We start from the raw sequence: 20629 nt of genomic DNA on the forward strand, positions 1-20629 counted from the left end.
AGAAGGCGGGGCCGCGTAGGGGGTGGGGGACGGACGGCAGTGCCGGGGAGGCTGGGGGAGGGGATGAGGAAGCGGAGGAGGCGAAGGAGAGTCTGCTGCGCACGCGCACTCTGCGAGGTTGGCCCTCTACCTGGCCTTTTCCGCTCATGCTCCGCCTGAGGCGCGGCGAGAAGCTCGTCTTTGACGTGTTAGCAACTTTTCGTTTGCTGTCTCTCCTCTTTTTCGAAGGCGGCGAGGCAGGCTTTCATTTGTTTCTGCCTCTAGCCCGTCAGGCAGTCGGCTGGGACCTGTTGCTACTTTGTTAGCCAGTCTGATTGCAACTACCCCTCCGCCAGGTGGCCCAGTATTTTCCTCAGTCAGTCACACTCCGCTCCCTCAGCCGCGACCGGAGTTGGACAGTGAGACTCAACTCTTCGTCAGTGTGGTGGTCAGGCCTTTTCTGCCGCTGCCCAAGTCCGATATTAGGCCTGCTCTGGTGAGTGCCTCACCAGGGAGGCTCCGGGCTCCTATAAAAATAGGCTTCCTTGAAAGTTGACATAGGACATAGGTCTACCTATGGTCTAGGCTCTCTGAAAAATTTTTTGAAAGTTCTAGTAATTGTCTTCAACCAGTGTTTGTTCAGGGTAGTTTGCACCGTATCCTGGTTTTGCCCGCGGGAATACAGAATGCAGAGCTGTGTACTGAACAGACTCAGTGGTGGGCGGTGGAGGCGTGGAAATGGCCTTATAACCATTATAATGTAATTGGTAGAAAATAAGACTATTAATTTCGTGCAAACACAAATGGAGATTCAGTCAGCCAGGAGTGTCAAGGAAAGTTCTGGATGGGAAAACCTCTGGTGGCTGGGTCTTGAAAAAAGGTGTTTATAAGGCAAACACCAAAGAGTATTTCTAGCAAGGGGGAAAGTATAATGAATCTGTGGCGGTAAACGGGGGTTGCGTTGTTAAGGGTCTCATCAAGATAACAGGTTTGGAGCCACCAGAGGTTTTATCCAGGAGAGTGACTTAGATTTGCTGTCACTCAGCAATAAAGGGGGTGCACTGGAAGGCAGAAAGCTGAGGGCAGGGAAATTCATTGCAGTAGTCTTGGTGGGAGAGACTAAGGTCCTGTAATAGATCCTAACAGTAAAGATGAAGAGATGAGGATGGGATTGAAACTTTTATAGGGTAGATTTCACAAGACTTGATGAACAAATGGATGTGCTGATAAAAGAATAAGTTACATAACACATTATAAGGGGCTTCAGTTCAGTTCAGTTCAGTCACTCAGTCGTATCCGACTCTTTGCGACCCCATGAATCGCAGCATGCCAGGCCTCCCTGTCCATCACCAACTCCCGGAGTTCACTGAGACTCACGTCCATCGAGTCAGTGATGCCATCCAGCCATCTCATCCTCTGTTGTCCCCTTCTCCTCCTGCCCCCAATGCCTCCCAGCATCAGAGTCTTTTCCAATGAGTCAACTCTTCGCATGAGGTGGCCAAAGTACTGGAGTTTCAGCTTTAGCATCATTCCCTCCAAAGAAATCCCAGGGCTGATCTCCTTCAGAATGGTCTGGTTTGATCTCCTCACAGTCCAAGGGACTCTCAAGAGTCTTCTCCAACACCACACTTCAAAAGCATCAATTCTTCAGCACTCAGCTTTCTTCACAGTCCAACTCTCACACCCATACTTGACCACTGGAAAAACCATAGCCCTGTCTAGACGGACCTTTGTTGGCAAAGTAATGTCTCTGCTTTTCAATATGCTGTCTAGGTTGGTCATAACTTTCCTTCCAAGGAGTACGAGTCTTTTAATTTCATGGCTGCAATCACCATCTGCAGTGATTTAGCACCAAATTAACCATTGTTGTGCTGTTGTATAGTCACTGAGTCGTGTCCAACTCTTTTGCAACCCCAGGGACAGTAGCCCACCAAGCTGCTCTGTCCAGGGGATTCTCCAGGCAAGAGTATAGGGGTGGGTAGCCATATACTTCTCCAGGGGATCTTCTTAACCTAGGGATCGAACCCCTGTGTGCTCCATCTCCTGCTTTGGCAGGTGGAGTCTTCTCATTGAGCCACCTGGGAAGCCCGGAGTAACCATTGCAGGTGTCCAATAAATGTGTGTGTGTGTACGTGTGTATATATGTGTGTATAAGAGAGTCATCAAAGATAATAGCCAATCTTGGATGGCCAGTTTAGATAGAAATTTTGAGAGAATCCTCTGTGTGTGTGTGGTGGGAAGGTTCAGAAACATTTGAGTTTTCCCTGGTAAATTATTAAATAAAATGTGCCACATAGACAAATGAATAAAAGTTTGAGGAAGGGATAATTACTGTGAGGTAAAGTGGTTTAAAAAGTCTTCATGTAGGAGGTGGAAATGGAGTTAAGCTTTAGAAGAAAGAATGTTTTAGATGAAGAACAAATTAAAAAGAAGTTGTAATGAGCATGATGCTTTGGGGAATGACTGGCTTGGCTTGAAGGAGTTCTTGAAACAGAAAGTTAAGACAGTTTTAAGCCCAGTTAGGGGAGAATCTTAAAAATCAAATGCTGTTTTGTCCTGTAGTCATTGTGTGCTTGTGTGCTTAGTCACTTAGTCGAGTCTGACTCTTTGTGACCCCATGGATGGTAGCCGCCAGTCTCCTCTGTCCATGGAGATTCTCCAGGCAAAAAGACTGGAGTGGGTGGCATGCCTTCCTCCAGGGGATCTTCCCAACCCAGGGATCAAACCCAGGTCTCCCACATTGCAGGCGGATTCTTTATGTTTGGGGCACCAGGGAAGTCCCCTGTAATCAATAAGGAGGTGTTCTCCACTTCTGAGTATATGAATGCCTAGAGTACATCGGTGGTGGTTAGTATGGTTGATCAGGAGTGACTTTCTAGTCATGATTCGCTTAGAAGTGGGTTTTGAAAAAAGTGAAAGAAGTGGTTTGGTTGGAGAGGAAAGGGAAACGCTGGTATTTTTGCTATGAATTGCAAACATATAGTAATTGTATTAAGCTCCCTTTCAATAGTGCACTGGTCCCAGTTAGTTACCTCATGATATAATTAGATTTCTTGACTTCAGGACCTTGACAACCATCATCTACACAAATAAGCCAAGTATAAGTCTCCATATTTAGGAAGTCATAAAATCCCAGTTGACACATGTGGAAAATTAAAAGGCTCACCCTGGGTATTGTATGGAGGTAGCCTGGTAGGCTGCAGTCCATGGGATCGATAAGAGTCGGACACGACTGAGCGACTTCACTTTCACTTTTCACTTTCATGCATTGGAGAAGGAAATGGCAACCCACTCCAGTGTTCTTGCCTGGAGAATCCCAGGGATGGGGGAGCCTGGTGGGCTGCCGTCTATGGGGTCGCACAGAGTCGGACACGACTGAAGTGACTTAGCAGCAGTAGCAGGAAGGAGGAGGCGGCAAGGCACGCTGGCTTAGTGAAATAAGAAGGAAGGAAAAGGACATGGTCTGCTGAGACAACTAATATATAAATTCTCCCATCTTTTTTGCGTAACATCATCAAGCTGATGACCCCCCAGTCTCATTGATCTCTTTGCTCTTTCTCTTATACACAAGGCATGTTCCTGCCTCAGAGCTTTTATACTGGCTTTCTTTGTCTAGAACACTTCTTCTTCAAGATACTCCTATGGCTGGCTCCTGCATTTCCCTCAAGCCTTTGCTTAAATGTCAGCTTCCTAAGATCTACCCTGACCATCCTTGAAAAAATCGGTTCTCTCTGAGCATTCATATACTCAGAAGTGGATAATAGTTCCTTATTGACTACAGGGGACTTCCCTGGTGGCTCAAACATAAAGAATCTGCCTGCAATGTGGGAGACCTGGGTTTGATCTGGGTTTGATCCCTGGGTTGGGAAGATCCCCTGGAGGAGGGCATGCCACCCTCTCCAGTCTTTTTGCCTGGAGAATCTCCATGGACAGAGGAGACTGGCGGCTACCATCCATGGGGTCACAGTCAGACACGACTAAGTGACTAAGCACACAATCACACATTGACTACAGGACAAAACAGCATTTGATTTTCAAGATTCTCCCCTAACTGGGCTTCAAACTGTCTGCTTTCCATCTCTTTTCTCCCTTATTTTTTTCTCCATAACACTCTTCAACTTAACATACTGTATAATTTCTTAATTTTACTTAGTATCTGTTTCCCATGAAGGATGAGTTTGGTTTTGTTTTTCTTGTTGTTTTGTCTGTTGGGTTCACTGTTCCCAGCACCTAGAACAGTGTCTGGCACATGGTAGATGCTCAATACATTCTTGTTCTGTGAATAAGTGAATCAAGTCAATGAGAGAGAAACTATTCCATGCCTGTCTTTCAAAATTTGATTCTTTCTTCATTCCCTTCTGAGATCACATGTTGTTCTTTGGCACTATCCTCTCCCTGAGGGCTAATTGCTTTCCCCCTGGAAGGTTTTGGTGATATTAACAGTAGTTCTTTTGACAGAGATGTCTTAATGAACACTTAAGGCAGACTTCTCATTAAAAAATTGTTACAGAGGGAAGATTTGCTCCACAGTATGATTTTCTCCAAGCCCCGTACTCCTATAAGGAGCTTTCAATGTTTAATAACTATTTACTGAACATCTTTTACTCACACACTTCTGGGGACAAGGGTTACACTGGTGAAAAGAACAGATGTGCCCCCTGCAGTCCTAGAGGAAAGACTTAACATTAAGTACGTATTCAAATAACTATACAATTACAAGTCTACCGTCCTTTCTCCTTATAAAAATGTTTTAGTTATCAACGGCTTTCTACAATTTCTATGACTTCTAGCAATTTCTACAGTTTTCTACAACTTTATCAATTTTTCCAGTTTCACATGAACTCTCACATTTCATTCAGTGGTTTGTTGGGTTAACTTCCAAGCTTTACCAAAGCCCTGGAGTGTAATTTGTTCAGGCGAGGAGTGGTGTATTCATTTAGAGCAGTCAGGTGCTCTCTTACAATGTTTATCTTCGGTTCCCTCTTACAGTGTTTGTTTTACACTTTTTATTCTAAATATTCTTTTCAGTAGGAAAGACAGAAACATGTTATCCATTAATCGTTATATCATGAATTTCAGCAACGGGAAATATCCTTCCTTGCTTTTGTCCCAAACTTCCTTTTTTTAGACATTAGAGTTTTGAGATGCAATTTAGATACCATACAATTCATCCTTTTAAAGTATACAATTCAGTGGTTTCCAGTAGAATTGTACAACTATCACCACTAGTTAATTTTAAAATATTTTTTATTACCCTAAAAAGAAAGCCTGTACCCATTAGCAGTCACTCCCCAGTTCCCTCCCAAACTTTCTTACCCTAAACAACACTAATCTACTTTCTGTCGCTGTAAATTTGCCTGTTTGGGACTTTTTGTATGAATGAAATTGTATAATATGTTGCCCTTTGTCATTAGCTTTTTCACCTAGCCTAATGACTTCAAGACGCTTACTCCTTGGAAGGAAAGTTATGACCAACCTAGATAGCATATTGAAAAGCAGAGACATTACTTTGCCAACAAAGGTCTGTCCAGTCAAGGCTATCGTTTTTCCAGTGGTCAAGTATGGGTGTGAGAGTTGGACTGTGAAGAAAGCTGAGTGCTGAAGAATTGATGCTTTTGAAGTGTGGTGTTGGAGAAGACTCTTGAGAGTCCCTTGGACTGCAAGGAGATCCAACCAGTCCATTCTAAAGGAGATCAGCCCTGGGATTTCTTTGGAGGGAATGATGCTAAAGCTGAAACTCCAGTACTTTGGCCACCTCATGCGAAGAGTTGACTCATTGGAAAAGACTCTGATGCTGGGAGGGATTGGGGGCAGGAGGAGAAGGGGACGACAGAGGATGAGATGGCTGGATGGCATCACTGACTCGATGGACGTGAGTCTCAGTGAACTCCGGGAGTTGGTGATGGACAGGGAGGCCTGGCGTGCTGCGATTCATGGGGTCGAAAAGAGTCGGACACGACTGAGCGACTGAACTGAACTGAATGACTTCAAGGTTCATCCATGATGTAGCATGTATCAGTACTTCTTTTAACTGCTGAATAATATTCCACTGAACTAGTATAGCACATCTTATTAACACATTTATGTGTTCACCAAATTGACGGACGTTGGCGTTTCTACTTTTTGTCTCTTATGCATAACACTATTATGAATATTTGTGTCAAAATTTTTGTGTGAGCATAGTGTTTTAATCTCTTAGGTGTATACCTAGAAGTAGAACTGGGTTTATACCTAGGAGCTGAGCCATACAGGATATATTTAACCTTTTGTGAAACTGACAGAATGGCTGCAATGTTTTACATGTCCATCAGGAATAGATGAGGTTTCCTGTTTCCATCCTAGTAGGTGTGAAATGTCATCTCATTGTGATTTTAATTTGTATTTCCCTGGTGGCTTATGATGTTGATCATCTTTTCATGTGTTTATTGATTATTTGTATAATTTCTGGGATAAGTCTTTAATTTTAAGCCTTTGCCTATGAATTCCCTGGTGGTCCGGTGGTTAAGGCTTTGTGCTTTCACTGCCAGAGCTCAGGTTGGATCCCTAGTTGGGGAACTAAGATCCTACAAGCTGTGAAGTGCAGGAAAAACAGAACAAAACCTGTTGCCCATTTTTAAATTGGATTGTATTATTGAGTTATAGGAATTCTCTCTATATATACAAATCCCCTTATTAGATATATGGTTTATAAATACGTCGTGGGTTGTCTTTTTTACTGTCTTGACGGTATCCTTTGAAGAACTAAAGTTTATAATTTTGAAGAAGCCAATTTATATATATATTTTTCTGTTGTTGCTTGTGCTTTTGTTATCATATCTAAGATGAAATTGTCTAATAAAAGAATTCTCTTGATGGCCCATTAATTTTTTAAATTACCTTTCCCTGTTTTCCCATTAACCAGTTTCCTGTGAGTAGCACTGTCCTGTTAAGAGTAAGAACTGTGATCAGACTGACTGAGTTTGATTGTAGGTGTTATCACTTGCTAATTCTGTAATCAGAAGGAAAATGACTCAACTTCTTTAAGCCTCAATTTCTTCATCTGTAAAATAGGAATAATACTTCTTACCTCAAAGATTGTGTTGAGGATTAAAATGCTTACATAGAAAGCACTTGATAACTGGTAATGATTATTATTAGAAATTTTCTTTAAGTACTAATTTTGCTTAATTAAAATACTTTATTACATAGGTGTTTTTCTTGACTTCGTACCCACTGCAGTAACTTGATTCTGGTAGAAATGTAGTGAGTATCTGTTAAGTTGATATGTCATATATACTAGTAGGGCTTCTCAGGTGGTGCTAGTGATCAAGAACCCACCTGCCAGTCCAGGAGACTTAAGAGACTCAGGCTCAATCCCTGGTTTGGGAAGATCCCCTGGAGGAGGGCACAGCAACCCACTCTAGTATTCTTGCCTGGAGAATCCCACAGACAGAGGAGCCTGGCAGGCTACAGTCCATAGGGCCACACGGAATCAGACATGACTGAAGTGACTTAGCACACATGCACATATACTAGTGCAGAAGAATTGATGCTTTTGAACTGTGGTGCTGGAGAAGACTCTTGAGAGTCCCTTGGACTACAAGGAGATCCAACCAGTCCATCCTAAAGGAGATCAGTCCTGGGTGTTCGTTGGAAGGACTAATGTTGAAGCTGAAACTCCAGTACTTTGGCCACCTGATGCGAAGAGCTGACTCATCTGAAAAGACCCTGATGCTGGGAAAGATTGAGGGCAGGAGGAGAAGGGGACGACAGAGGATGAGATGGTTGGATGGCATCACTGACTCAATGGACAGGAGTTTGGCTGAACTCCAGGAGTTGGTGATGGACAGGGAGGCCTGGCGTGCTGTGGTTCATGGGGTCACAAAGAGTCGGACACAACTGAGCAACTGAACTGAACTGAACTGAACATATACTAGTAGCCCATTACATTGCAAACTGGGATGTGTTTTAACTTGCTAAGGAGCTAAGTAAAAAGAAAAGAGAAAACTGAAAATATATATCACCCACTTCATCATTGGGCTTGGATTAGCCCTTGTAGAAAAGGATTTGGGAGGATTATGTTTCCAAAGACATGTCAGAGGGAAACAGTGCTAAATATACAGGCAGGGGATTAATTTATAGAGAAAAATAGAAAAGTAAATCCCCAAATGTTGGTTGGTGGCATAAGCTGTTTTAGAAGAGAGGCCAAAAGAGAAAAGTTCTCTTGCCAAAAGTAGCAGACTGATTTGCCGTGGCTGTTCTCTGAATAGTTTGACATTTGTTCTTGACTGAGACAAGAGTCCTTTGTTCAAAAACATTCTCTTATCACTGGTGAGACTGTAATTAGTCCCTCACCCTTATTAGATAGATGTGTGATTAGAGGCCTCGAAACTCTAAGACTTTGTGGTAGGAGTTTCTGATCCAGAAATATACTGGTATTTTAATTTGTTGATCTAATAATTTAAGCAAAGTGATTAGAGCCTACCTCCACTTAACAATGTCCTATCTTCCACTGCACATGATATTCTTAATTTCATGGGAAAAAATGAATAATATATTTAAGTTACTCATGATTGAATTTACATTATTAAATATTTGTGAAATGTATGAGGGAATGGTTAGATGAAATATAAATAGTTATGTAAATGAAATATTCTTCCTTCTGCTTTCTCCTTCCCCCAATTTTTGTCCAAATTTTTCCAATTCTTCCAGATAATGTTCAAATGACCATCAGTGTACATTATTTTTTGTGACAATTATTCAAGATTTTGGAATTCAAGTTATTTTTTTTACTATGGTATAAGGTCCTGGAAGTCTAGGTCTGTATCTTTTTTGTCTTTATATATTTCATAACAGTGTTTTATGCAAAGTTGGTATATAAACACAAGCATATTAAATTATGTAATTTATTAATGTAATTATATGGTGGGAATTTTGGTACAGAATATTTAAGAAAATGTTAATATTAAATAAATATAAGACGTTAATAACCCCTTCTTCTTTCACACCTTTTCCAGATATTACTAAAAACTGACTAATTGAGTGAATATACAGTCTGTCTTCCCCAATACAGGCTATTGTCCCTAAACAGGAACAGATTTCAAACAGAACTCCCTTCTTCCCTATTTTTCTCTCCATTTTTTTATTCCATTTCTCCCTTGCAGCTCCATTTATCTTTTCTTAGTGACTCATTCTCTGTATTTTTTATTATTCCTACCTCTTGCCGCTTCTTACAATTCCTAATGCTTTTTAGAACTTTGTTTCCTTGTCACCTGCTCTCTCTATTTTTGTTCTTTCTGCTTGGCTTTCTCCTCCACTTCTCACTACTTTCTCTCCTTGCCCTCAAGATACAGGGCAGGATTGGGTAGGGAGGAGCCCAGCTGGGTGAAGGGTGGAGCTACCTGTTTACTGCTTGGAATTCAGAACCTGACCAGGAAGGATCAGGCTGCTTAAATTTAGCTGAGGCTGAAGTCCGTATGGCCTTCCTACTGGAGACTAGCATTTTGGAGGACAGTTGGGATTTGGTGAGACTAGAAGCAGCCCCTCTCTTCTTTTTTGTTTCCCCTTCCTTCCTCCCTGGTCTGTATTTTTCACTAACAGTATCTCTCTCCATGCAATTAACTTCTTCCTTTTCCCCTGTTGCTTACTATTCTGTTTTTTCTGTCTAGCTCTCTGGCAGTCAACGTCATTTAGTGTCTGTTTGCCTTTTCTGTTACCCATTCTTTCCACTTACCTGACTGTTCTCTCTCAAAATTTAGCTTTTTCTACCTCTTCTCCATTTTATTCTTGACTCTATTAATTTTCTCATCCAACTCTTTTTTTATTCAGTCATTTTCTGTCCACCTCTCTATTCTTTTTATCTTAGTGTTTCTCAGCGATGTAGCAATAAGGAAGGAAAAAGGGCCACCCTGGCTTTCCAGGGGCCGGTTCACCCCTTCTACTCATTTTCAGACCTAACATGTTTTGATTAGGCAATGAAGGGTTTGTGCTCTGCACAGATAGTTAATAAATAGTGAAATTAGAGTAGGGTTGAATATTAAAATTTAAAGACTTAATTTTATTCTCATTTTCTCTTTTTATTTAGTTTTTTTCTGCAATACAGTGGATACAGTTTGTGATGGCTACTCTGAGGTAAGTTTATTTGATCTCATGTAATGTGACTGTTTAAACTACTACAAGCAGAACTGGAGAATTCTTGTAGTTTCTATATCTCTGCCCCTCACCCCCTGGGGATTTACTTTTATTCTTTAGAAAGAGATGCACTTCTATACCGTGCTGATTTTTTCTGAATAATAAACTGTAATAATATCAACAACTACAGTAATAAAAAACAGATTGAAGTAATTAAAGGATATTTTGGTCAACAGGATTGATTTTCAAAACCAGTTGCAAAGTGCTCACTTTGGTAGCACATATACTAAAAATTGTAATGATACAGAGATTGGCATAGCCCCTGTTTAAGGATGACACACAAATTCATTAAGCATTCCATATTTTTAAAACTGTGCAGTTTATTTTATATCAATTATATTTCAGTAAGTACATAAAATCAATAGCAAAAACAAAGGAGCCCCAATTGTCCTGTTTAATGATAGTCTTTTATCTCTGTCAGTGTTATAGGTTCAAGCTCACTTGTTGCCTATGCTATATTCCAGAACATACAGAAATCTCCAGAGGTGAGCCATCTGTTTTTGTGTTGGATTTGAATTTTCAGTGATTTAGCCTTTGAAATAATTAAGTGAGGTGGGTGTCCCCTGTAAGTGATGGAATAATTCTGTAAGTTGCTTGTAAATTTGTCGTTTTGATACATTGGGATGCTTTAGACATTGCCAATAGATCTCCCTTTTCTTTTAGGTAGTTATTTTAACTATAATTTTTAATACTGAGGAATTGACTAGATGTGGATTAGTGGATAAATGTAGATTTTTTTTGGAGTATGCCTTAATTATTAAAGTCAAGGAAATGGAGTGTTGTTTGAAGCCTATAATTTGCTCTAAACATAGTAGGGTCCTGCCGAGAGGTGAGTTTTCTGATGTTGATATCTTGGTAAAATTGCTAGTGGGGCTGGAAATAGTTCAAAGACTGCTATACAAAAGATATTTATTTTGCTGTTCTGGCCTTCTGGCAATTACATTTAACAGTGAAAATAGAACAAAAATACATCCTATGTAAAACTAATCATACCAAAAAAAAACCCTTCCTTTTACTGAGATGTAATTGACAAATAAAAATTGAATATTCTTAAGGTATTAAAAAAACCAACCAGGGAGTTTCTTGGTGGCCTAGTGGGTAGGTTTCTGGGATTTCACTGCCTTTAAAAAAATATTTTAAGAAAAATATAAGAAAACTTTTTAAATCAGGCCAGGTGGCACAAAATTAAGCAAAATGTAATTTAGAACATATATTAGAGAACTTTTGTAATGTAGAAAATGTCACTAGGTTTTATTTGGCCCACTTTAACTCTGTATATAAAATACTGTATCTTGTTGGTCCTCATCACTGTCCTGTGAGAAGAATGGTATTAGCTAAATTTTGCAGATAAGGAAATTGAGACTCAAAGTCATGAAATAAGTTGTTCAAGTTACACAGTAAGTAGCAGAGCAGGGATTTTTCAAAAGTCTTAACTCTTAACTACAATCCCCCTTCAAATTAAACACAGTGTTTCATATTATATTATTGGTGTATATGCCCAGTATTTTAAATACACTCTTCAGGACTTCCCTGGTAGTCCAGTGGTTAATACTGTGCTTCCACCGCAATTGGTGTAGGTTTGATCCCTGGTTGGGAAAGTTCCACTTGCTGCTTAGGGCAGTCAAAAAAAAAAAAGCATTTTTCATTTAATCCTTAAAATAATCCTGTAAGGTAGATATTATTAGTCTGATATTATAGATGGAGAAATGGAATCCTTATTAAATTGATGGATTTTCCTAAGCTAGTAAGTATTAAAACTAGATTTTGGGTTCAGAGTTATCTTGTTCTAAAGCCTCTCCTCACCTGTATTATTTTTTGTTTAAGATTTTTTTTTTTTTTAATGTGGACCATTTTAAAAGTCTTAATTGAATTTGTTACAGTATTGCTTTTGGTTTTTTGGCCCTGAGGCATGTAGGATATTAGCTCCCTGATGGAATCTGTACCCCCTGCACTGGAAGGCAAAATCCTAACCACTGGACCACCAGCGAAGTCCCTCTCCCATACACTTTTAAACCACTGAAATATAATGCCTAATGAAAAGAGAATTTTGAATTTCAGAGATAGAATGTGGCTATGTAAGTAAAACTAGAAAGTAGAAGTCTCTATACTGTATTGTTAGTTGCCTGCCAAAGTAATCTTAGGCCACACATCTTCCTGTGATATGAATTTCCTTAATGTTTGTTTCCTGGATGTTTATTAAAATTTTAATTCAGGTGTGATTAAGTTAATAAAATATAAAGTTACATAGAGAGGGGTAAGCAGAGATTCTCAGTCTCAGCCACTATTGACCTTTGGGATTATATGGTTATTTGTTGTAGGTGGCTGTCCTGCATCTTAGGATGTTTAGCAGACTTTACCTATTGGATGTTGCAGAAACCTTCCTCACCCAGTTGTGACAACCAAAAATATGTTCAAATGTTGTCAAATGTCTCCTGGAAGAGACAGTCACTCGTGGTTGAAAATCGCTGCTCTAGGGTGACCTTTGCCATGACCGTGCGTTAGAGTTTTATAAAGATGTGGGGTCTAGTTTGGCCTGGGGTGCAACCTTTAATTTCTCTGGCTTCAATGCTCATACCTTTCACATAACCAGAGCCTGAAGGACCTGAGTAATTATTAATTCAGTAGTGCCTACACATTCTGTTTTCTTGATTTAGGGAAGATTCCAATTTTTCCAGCTTAAAAATATCAGTCATACTGCTGCTGCTGCTGCGTCGCTTCAGTCGTGTCCGACTGTGTGCGACCCCATAGACGGCAGCTCACCAGGTTCCCCCCGTCCCTGGGATTCTCCAGGCAAGAACACGAGTGGGTTGCCATTTCCTTCTCCAGTGCATGAAAGTGAAAAGTGAAAGTGAAGTCGCTCAGTTGTGTCCGACTCTTTGCGACCCCATGGACTGCAGCCTACCCGTCCATGGGATTTTCCAGGCAAGAGTACTGGAGTGGGGTGCCATGGCCTTCTCTGGTCAGTCATACTACACTGTTTTATTTATTTGTTAAGTAACATTTTAAACAACAAAGACACATGAGGGCATAATCTGAAAAAAAGATAATTATTAAATTAACAATTACGGTAAATTGGAGAAATCCATGGGAAATCTTTGAGTGGACTAGCTGATTAAACAGTGACTCAGAGAAGCAACCTTAAAAGAGAAGAAAGTGGCTTAGGCCAGCCAATGTTAAAAAAAAAAAAAAGGCTACACTTGTGTGACTTCATTTCCTTATGAAGGTTACTTTTGATATTCTTTGTAACTTGATTTCACTGGAAATATTGGGAAGTGGGGCTTTGGGAGAGTGTTAATATGGGTTGCTTTAGGTGTTTTACCTTACCGGATAGACCTGGACCCAGAACCTCCTCAGGGAAAGACCTTCACATAATGCATTCTGTCTCTGCATTTTATTTTGCTCTTGATTTTAGTTAGACAAGTACAAATATATATATATTTTTAAGATTTTTCTTTAATGTTTAGGATCATTATTAAGCTTTTTCATGTGTTTCTTAACTACTATGCTGATTGTATTTTTATTAAAACATTATTTATTAAAAAAAAACATTTGGCCATGCCACATGACATGTGGGATCTTAGTTCCCTGACCAGGGATCAAACCAGTGCCCCTTGTAGTGGAAGCATAGATTCTTTGCCAGTGGACCACCAGGGAAGTACCTTTTTAAAAAAGTTTTAAATTTTTTATGTTTTGTATTTTTCTTAAAGTATGGTTTCTATCATACATGTCTTTGTATTGCGTTTTATATAGTATCTTGTTAAACAGAAGGGGTGACATATCTTTTGATTTCAATAATGGATGCATCAGTTTTGTGTTTAAGAGACATTACTTTGCCAACAAAGGTTTGTCTAGTCAAGGCTATGGTTTTTCCTGTGGTCATGTATGGATGTGAGAGTTGGACTGTGAAGAAGGCTGAGCGCCGAAGAATTGATGGTTTTGAACTGTGGTGTTGGAGAAGACTCTTGAGAGTCCCTTGGACTGCAAGGAGATCGAACCAGTCCATTCTGAAGGAGATCAGCCCTGGGATTTCTTCGGAAGGAATGATGCTAAAGCTGAAACTCCAGTACTTTGGCCACCTCACGCGAAGAGTTGACTCATTGGAAAAGACTCCGATGCTGGGAGGGATTGGGGGCAGGAGGAGAAGGCGACGACAGAGGATGAGATGGCTGGATGGCATCACTGACTCCATGGACATGAGTGTGAGTGAACTCCAGGAGTTGGTGATGGACAGGGAGGCCTGGCGTGCTGCGATTCATGGGGCCTCAAGGAGTCGGACACGACTGAGCAACTGATCTGATCTGATCTGATATTTTACATATATATTTTTAGAAATATTATTCATTTATTTGGCTGTACCTGGTCTTAGTTGCAGCACATGAGATCTTTTAGTTGTGGCATGCAAACTCTTAGTTTCATTATGTGGGATCTAGTTTCCTGAGCAGGGATTGAACCTGGACGACCTGCACTGGGAGTTGGGAGTCTCAGCCACTGGACCACCAGGGAAGTCCCAGGTTTTGTTGTTTATTTGATTTTGTCTCCTGTTACTAGAACTCATGATTTTCCAACCATGAGTGAAAGTATATAAACCTCTTTTTATCCTTTATTTCTCCAGGAACGACCTTAGGTATGTTTTAATGACCAGCGGTTCCCTATGTTTAAGGTTATTTGTTGAATCATTGACTATAATTATGTTCTTGCTCACAAGAGCTGCTTGGCTGCCTTTCTGCTCCAGAGTTTATTGTGTATTCTGTTTTAATTTTTTACCCATTAACAGTTATAAACTTGTGGTAGGTCATAGACCAGTAAAATCTGTGAAAGAATTTAGTTTTTGCATTTTTGAACTTAATATAGATGGGATAACATTGCATTTTTGAGGATGTATTGCTTTGTGATTTGCTTTTTTCCCTCATTATTACTTCTGAGATTTGTCCATGGTGTTGTGTATAGCTCTGCTTCATTTCTTTTTCATTGATGTTTAGCATTCTGTATTATGAACATACCACAGTTTATCTATCTGCGCTACTATAAACAATCTGGTAGGTGTCTTCTGATGCCCACATGCAAAAATTTCTCTAATATATTTACCTAATAATGGAGTTGCTATAGGATATGGATATCCCGTAGATAATGCCAAGCTTTCTTCAAATGGTTGTGCCAGCAGCATATGAACTGTCTCATTGCTTCATGCTCCCCTCAGTATTTGATATTGTCAGACTTTAAAATTTTTTTGCCATGGGTGTGTAATTTTTGTCTCACTGTAGATTTTTTTAAAAACTAAAGTTTATTTATTTTTGACTGCGCTGGATCTTCGTTGCTAAATGTGGGCTTTCTCTAGCTGCAGTAAGCAGGGGCTGTTCTCTAGTTGTGGTGCACAGGCTTAGTTGACCCGAGGCATGTGGGATCTTAGATCCCAGACCAGGAATTGAACCCGTGTCCCCTACATTGGCAGGCAGATTCTTAACCACTTAATTTGGCCACCAGGGAAGTCCCAGTCTCATTGTTGATTGATTGATTTGACTTTTGGTCCCCTTGTAGTTTATGATTGATTGACTTTGGTCTCCTTGTAAATTTAATTTTTTGATTTCCTTGATTGCTGATTGGGTCAGATGTATTTTCACATGATTATGGTTATTTGAATTTCTTTCTTAACTACCTGTTCGAATCTTATGTCCATTTTTAAAATTAGTTTTTCTTATTGCATTTTAAGAGTTTTTGTTTGTCTTTAATATTGTTTGGATACTTTTCCTTTGTTAGTCATATGTGTTACAAAGATCTCCCACTTCGTGGCTTGTCTTTTCACTTTCTTTATGGTATCCTTTGACAAACATTTTTCATTTCAATGTGGGCAAATTTTTAACTATTTCTTTTAGAATTTTGTTTAGGAAAAACTTTCCCTAAAATTGAAGACATTCTTCTATATTACTTTTAAAATTTTTTTTAAAAAACCTTTATAGATGTTTGTCTTTCACATTTAGGTCTTTGAACTAGTTGAGACTAATTTTTGAGTGGGTGAAATAGAAAGTTGGGGCCCAATTTCATTTTTATCCATATGGATACCCAGTTGTTCTAGTATCACATTTTGAAAAGCCTGTTCTTTCTCCACCCAGAAAGTACTACCTCTGTCATGTATCAAAAGTTTATGAATCTTATATATATATTTGCATGCTTAGGCTTGTTTGAGACTCCATTCTGTTCCATTGATCTATTTGTCCATCTCTGGGCTAGTACCACTGTATCTGCTTTATATTGTTCCAGCTTTATATTGTTTTGGTATGTATAGGATAAGTCCTCTTTCTCCTTTTTCTTGAAGAATGTCATGGTTAACTTGATATTTTGTGTTTCAGTATCAAATTTAGAGCCAACTTCATCAAACTATACAAGAAAATATGTTGAGATATAATGATTTACATTTAATCTGTGTATCAGTTAAAGGAGAACTGACATTTTCATAATACTGGATCTTACAGTTCATGAGCATTCACCTTAGATCTTTGGGGTCTTTTAATAAACATTTTATAATTTTCTCCATGGGGGTCCAAAACTGTTTTCAAGAAAGTGGGAGTGTGTAGACCAAAAGGAGAAGGATACTAGAAAGTGAGACAGACAAACTTCAGAATGTAGTTAGAAATTGAAAGACATATATAATTCTTGCTGGTATTTTTCTCCATCTTGACGTTCATTAATATGAAAGCCTGTAAGATGAATAAAATCTTAGGATCTTGTATATAACATGATAACCATAGTTGATAACACTATATTGTATAGTTGAAATTTGCTCAGAGAATAGGACGTAAATGTTAAATGTTCTCACACACATTTATGTTATATAGTTAAATATGTGAGGTGATGGATGTGTTCATTAACTTGAAGGAAATCCTTTCACAGTGTATATATACATCAGATCATCACATGTACTTTGAATTATCTTATAATTTTATTTGTCAGTTATACATCAGTAAAGAAAAATTGCAAATTAAACTATACGAAAATTTAAAAACACCTGTTTTCATGTTCTTTGTGTTCTTAACCATATCCTAAAACACTCAGATCTCATGTCTTATTGTTAGAAGATGTTGGCTGTGCAGCTTGAACACTTAAAATTTCCCATTTGAGGTATGTCTCCATTACAGAATTTTTCATTTTTCCATTCTTTCCTTCAACCCTGTATCTGAGGAAGGAATGTCTCTGTGAGGGAGAAGTTCCTCTGGTTCCAGAACAGTTGGAATAATTGAGATTACAGATTCCTTCCTACCTGGATTGTTCATTTAGATTCCCTACAGTTAGCCAGTAGCAGAGGCCCCAGAGAAATTATGCCCAGTTTTATATTAGAAAGGTTAAACCTAATTGATTGATACATTCTTTTGGCTGCATCATTTTTGAAAGCATGAATTTTCTTGCTTTGACAGAGAAGACCACTGTTTTACCTGAGCTTCTCTGACCTCCTCTTGGGGATATACTGGCTCACTGAGGCACTTCTCTATGGTACTTCAACAGCCAGTAAGGACATTGTCTGCTATAACCTGCAAGTAGTTGGACAGGTGAGTGCTGCTAGACTGTGACAACATCTGGTGTGAAAGGCACACTCTGATCTAAATAAGAAGTGAGGGTAACCCATCCTGGAAAGTGGGACCCTTTTATTTATTGGTACACTTTGAAATAATAGCTTTTACTGTTTTTCCACATTAAAAAACTACTTACTATAGAAAATTTGGAAAATACGGAGAAGCAAAAAGGTAGTTAAATCCCAGATATAATTACTCTTTAATATTTTATGTATATTATGTATTTTCAATCTTCTTCTCTATAGATAAATGCATTTTAGAGCAAATATGGTATATTTATACTCTTTATAATCTGCTCTTATTATTCAACATACTGTGACCATATTTTCATGTAATGGAGTATATGTCAACATCTTTTGAGATTATTGCATTTTTTATTAATATAATAAACGTTGACTTTTAGAAATGCTACATATGATTATATGTAAGTTATATATCTTTCATAGATTTTATCAGTGGATTTACCTATCTTGTACTATCAGTATATAATGTTTCTGAGACTTGGGATGTGAAAAAAGCAGAGGTTAATGCGCAGTCTATACTCACTGCTGGTTACTTGATCTGGGAGTTGTTGCTAGAGGGGAAATTTGTTTTAATTTAGTAGGAAAATACTAATATGTAATTAGTGATATGAACTCCAGGTACTAATAATATGTTACCTATCTTGTATGAATTTAAGTATCTTAGAGACATACTTTATTCAGTCCTGCTTATAACCTCATAGATAGGGTTAAGGCTGTATTTTCTCAGGTAATAATAAACAATTATTATATTATAATATTATACTCTTTGTTGTTGTTCAGTCGTTTCAGTTGTGTCTGACCCTTTGCGACCCCATGGACTGCAGCCCTTCGGGCTTCCCTGTCCATTCAGTTCAGTTCAGTTCAGTTCAGTCGCTCAGTTGTGTCCAGCTCTTTGCAACCACATGGACTTCAGCACACCAGGATTCCCTGTCCTTCACCAACTCCCGGAGCTTGCTCAAACTTATGGCCATTGAGTGAGTGATGCCATCCAACCATCTCATCTTCTGTTGCCCCTTCTTCTCCTGCTTTCAATCCTTCCCAGCATCAGGATTTTTTCCAATGAGTCAGTTCTTTGCATCAGGTGGCCAAATATTGGAGCTTCAGCATCAGTCCTTCCAGTGAAAGTTCAGGGTTGATTTCCTTTAGGATTGACTGGATTGATCTCCTTGCAGTCCAAGGGACTCTCAAGATGATTCTTCATTCAGCACACAGTTTGAAAGCATCAATTCTTCGGTGCTCAGCCTTCTTTAGGGTCCAACTCTCAAATCTCTACATGACTACTGGAAAAACCATACCTTTGACTATATGGACCTTTGTTGGCAGTGTGGTGTCTCTACTTTTTAATATGCTGTCTAGGTTTGTCATAGCTTTCCTTTTAAGGAGCAAGTGTCTTTTAATTTCATGACAGCAGTCACAGTCCACAGTGATTTTGGAGCACAAGAAAATAAAGTCTGTCACTGTTGCTATTTTTTTCCCCATCTATTTGCCATGAAGTGATGGGATCAGATGCCATATCTTAGTTTTTTGAATGTTGAGTTTTAAGCCAGCTTTTTCACTTTCCTCTTCCACCTTCACCAAGAGATTCTTTAGTTCCTCTTCACTTTCTGCCATAAGGGTGGTGTCATCTGTTTTTCTGTGGTTGCTAATATTTCTCCTGGCAATCTTAATTCTAGCTTGTGTTTTATCCAGCCTGGCATTTCATATGAGGTACTCTGTATATGAGTTAAATAAGCAGGGTGACAATATACAGTCTTTGATGTACTCCTTTCTTAATTTTGAACCAGTCCATTGTTCCACGTCCGGTTCTAACTGTTGTTTCTTGACCTATATACCAGTTTCTCAGAAGGCAGGAATGGTGATCTGGTAAAATTCTCTTTAAGAATTTTCCATAGTTTGTTGTGACCCACACAGTCAAAGGCTTTACTGTAGTCCATGAAGGAGAAGTTTTTCTGGAATTCTCTTGCTTTTTCTGTGATCCAGTGGATATTGGCAACTTGATCTTTGGCTCCTTTGCCTTTTCTAAATCCAGCTTGTACATCTGAAAGTTCTCAGTTCATGTACTGTTGAAGCCTAGCTTGAAGGCTTTTGAGCATTATCTTACTAGAAGAAAAAAATCTGCACTGGAATCCTGGACCTGATTAATTTTGTGACCTTAGGCAAATACTTCCATCTTTCCGAATTCAGTCTCCTAAATCTATAAAACTGTCGCTAATAACAATTACTTTGTGTTTGGCACAGATGTGATTAATGTTACTTTATTTTTTGAACTTTATTGAGCTATGTATTCAAAAACTACATATATTTAAAGTGTACATTTTTAATATATGTATGAAATCATCACCGCAATCAAGTTAATAAACATTCCTATTTCTTTCACCCCTAAAATTATTTCAAGTGTTTTTTCGCTTCAGTTCAGTTCAGTTGCTCAGTCGTGTCCGACTCTTTGCGACCCCATGAATCGCAGCACGCCAGGCCTCCCTGTCCATCACCAACTCTCGGAGTTCACTCAAACTCACATCCATTGAGTCAGTGATGCCATCCAGCCATCTCATCCTCTGTCGTCGCCTTCTCCTCCTGCCCCCAATCCCTCCCAGCATCGGAGTCTTTTCCAATGAGTCAACTCTTCACATGAGGTGGCCAAAGTACTGGAGTTTCAGCTTTAGCATCATTCCTTCCGAAGAAATCCCAGGGCTGATCTCCTTTAGGATGGACTGGTTGGATCTCCTTACAGTCCAAGGGACTCCCAAGAGTCTTCTCCAACACCACAGTTCAAAAGCATCAATTCTTCGGCACTCAGCCTTCTTCACAGTCCAACTCTCACATCCATACATGACCACAGGAAAAACCATAGCCTGGACTAGACAGACCTTTGTTGGCAAAGTAATGTCTCTGCTT

At 39.2% G+C, this 20629-nt stretch overlaps 1 protein-coding gene and 1 non-coding gene across 6 annotated transcripts in view; both read left to right on the plus strand.

Moving 5' to 3' along the window:
• The first annotated feature begins 38 nt into the window (after nucleotides 1-38).
• Nucleotides 39-20629, plus strand: part of TMEM116 (transmembrane protein 116) — a 142281-nt gene continuing 121690 nt past the window's right edge. For 2 of the 5 annotated variants that reach the window (XM_061385021.1, XM_061385024.1), the window contains exons 1-3: nucleotides 9141-9482; nucleotides 10043-10089; nucleotides 10571-10634. In XM_061385021.1, coding sequence (XP_061241005.1) covers nucleotides 9435-9482; nucleotides 10043-10089; nucleotides 10571-10634 — 159 coding nt within the window. In that variant the 5' untranslated portion in view covers nucleotides 9141-9434. Of the gene's footprint in view, nucleotides 476-9140; nucleotides 9483-10042; nucleotides 10090-10570; nucleotides 10635-17555; nucleotides 17688-20629 lie in introns of those variants that run through there. The other 3 variants (XM_061385020.1, XM_061385022.1, XM_061385019.1) reach the window with 3 other exon arrangements.
• LOC133229326 (U6 spliceosomal RNA) lies at nucleotides 10352-10456 on the plus strand. Its single transcript, XR_009730549.1, has one exon. It is a non-coding gene; the product is annotated as a U6 spliceosomal RNA (small nuclear RNA).

Source organism: Bos javanicus, chromosome 17 (genome assembly GCF_032452875.1).
Source record: "Bos javanicus breed banteng chromosome 17, ARS-OSU_banteng_1.0, whole genome shotgun sequence".
Classification (NCBI taxonomy): domain Eukaryota; kingdom Metazoa; phylum Chordata; class Mammalia; order Artiodactyla; family Bovidae; genus Bos; species Bos javanicus.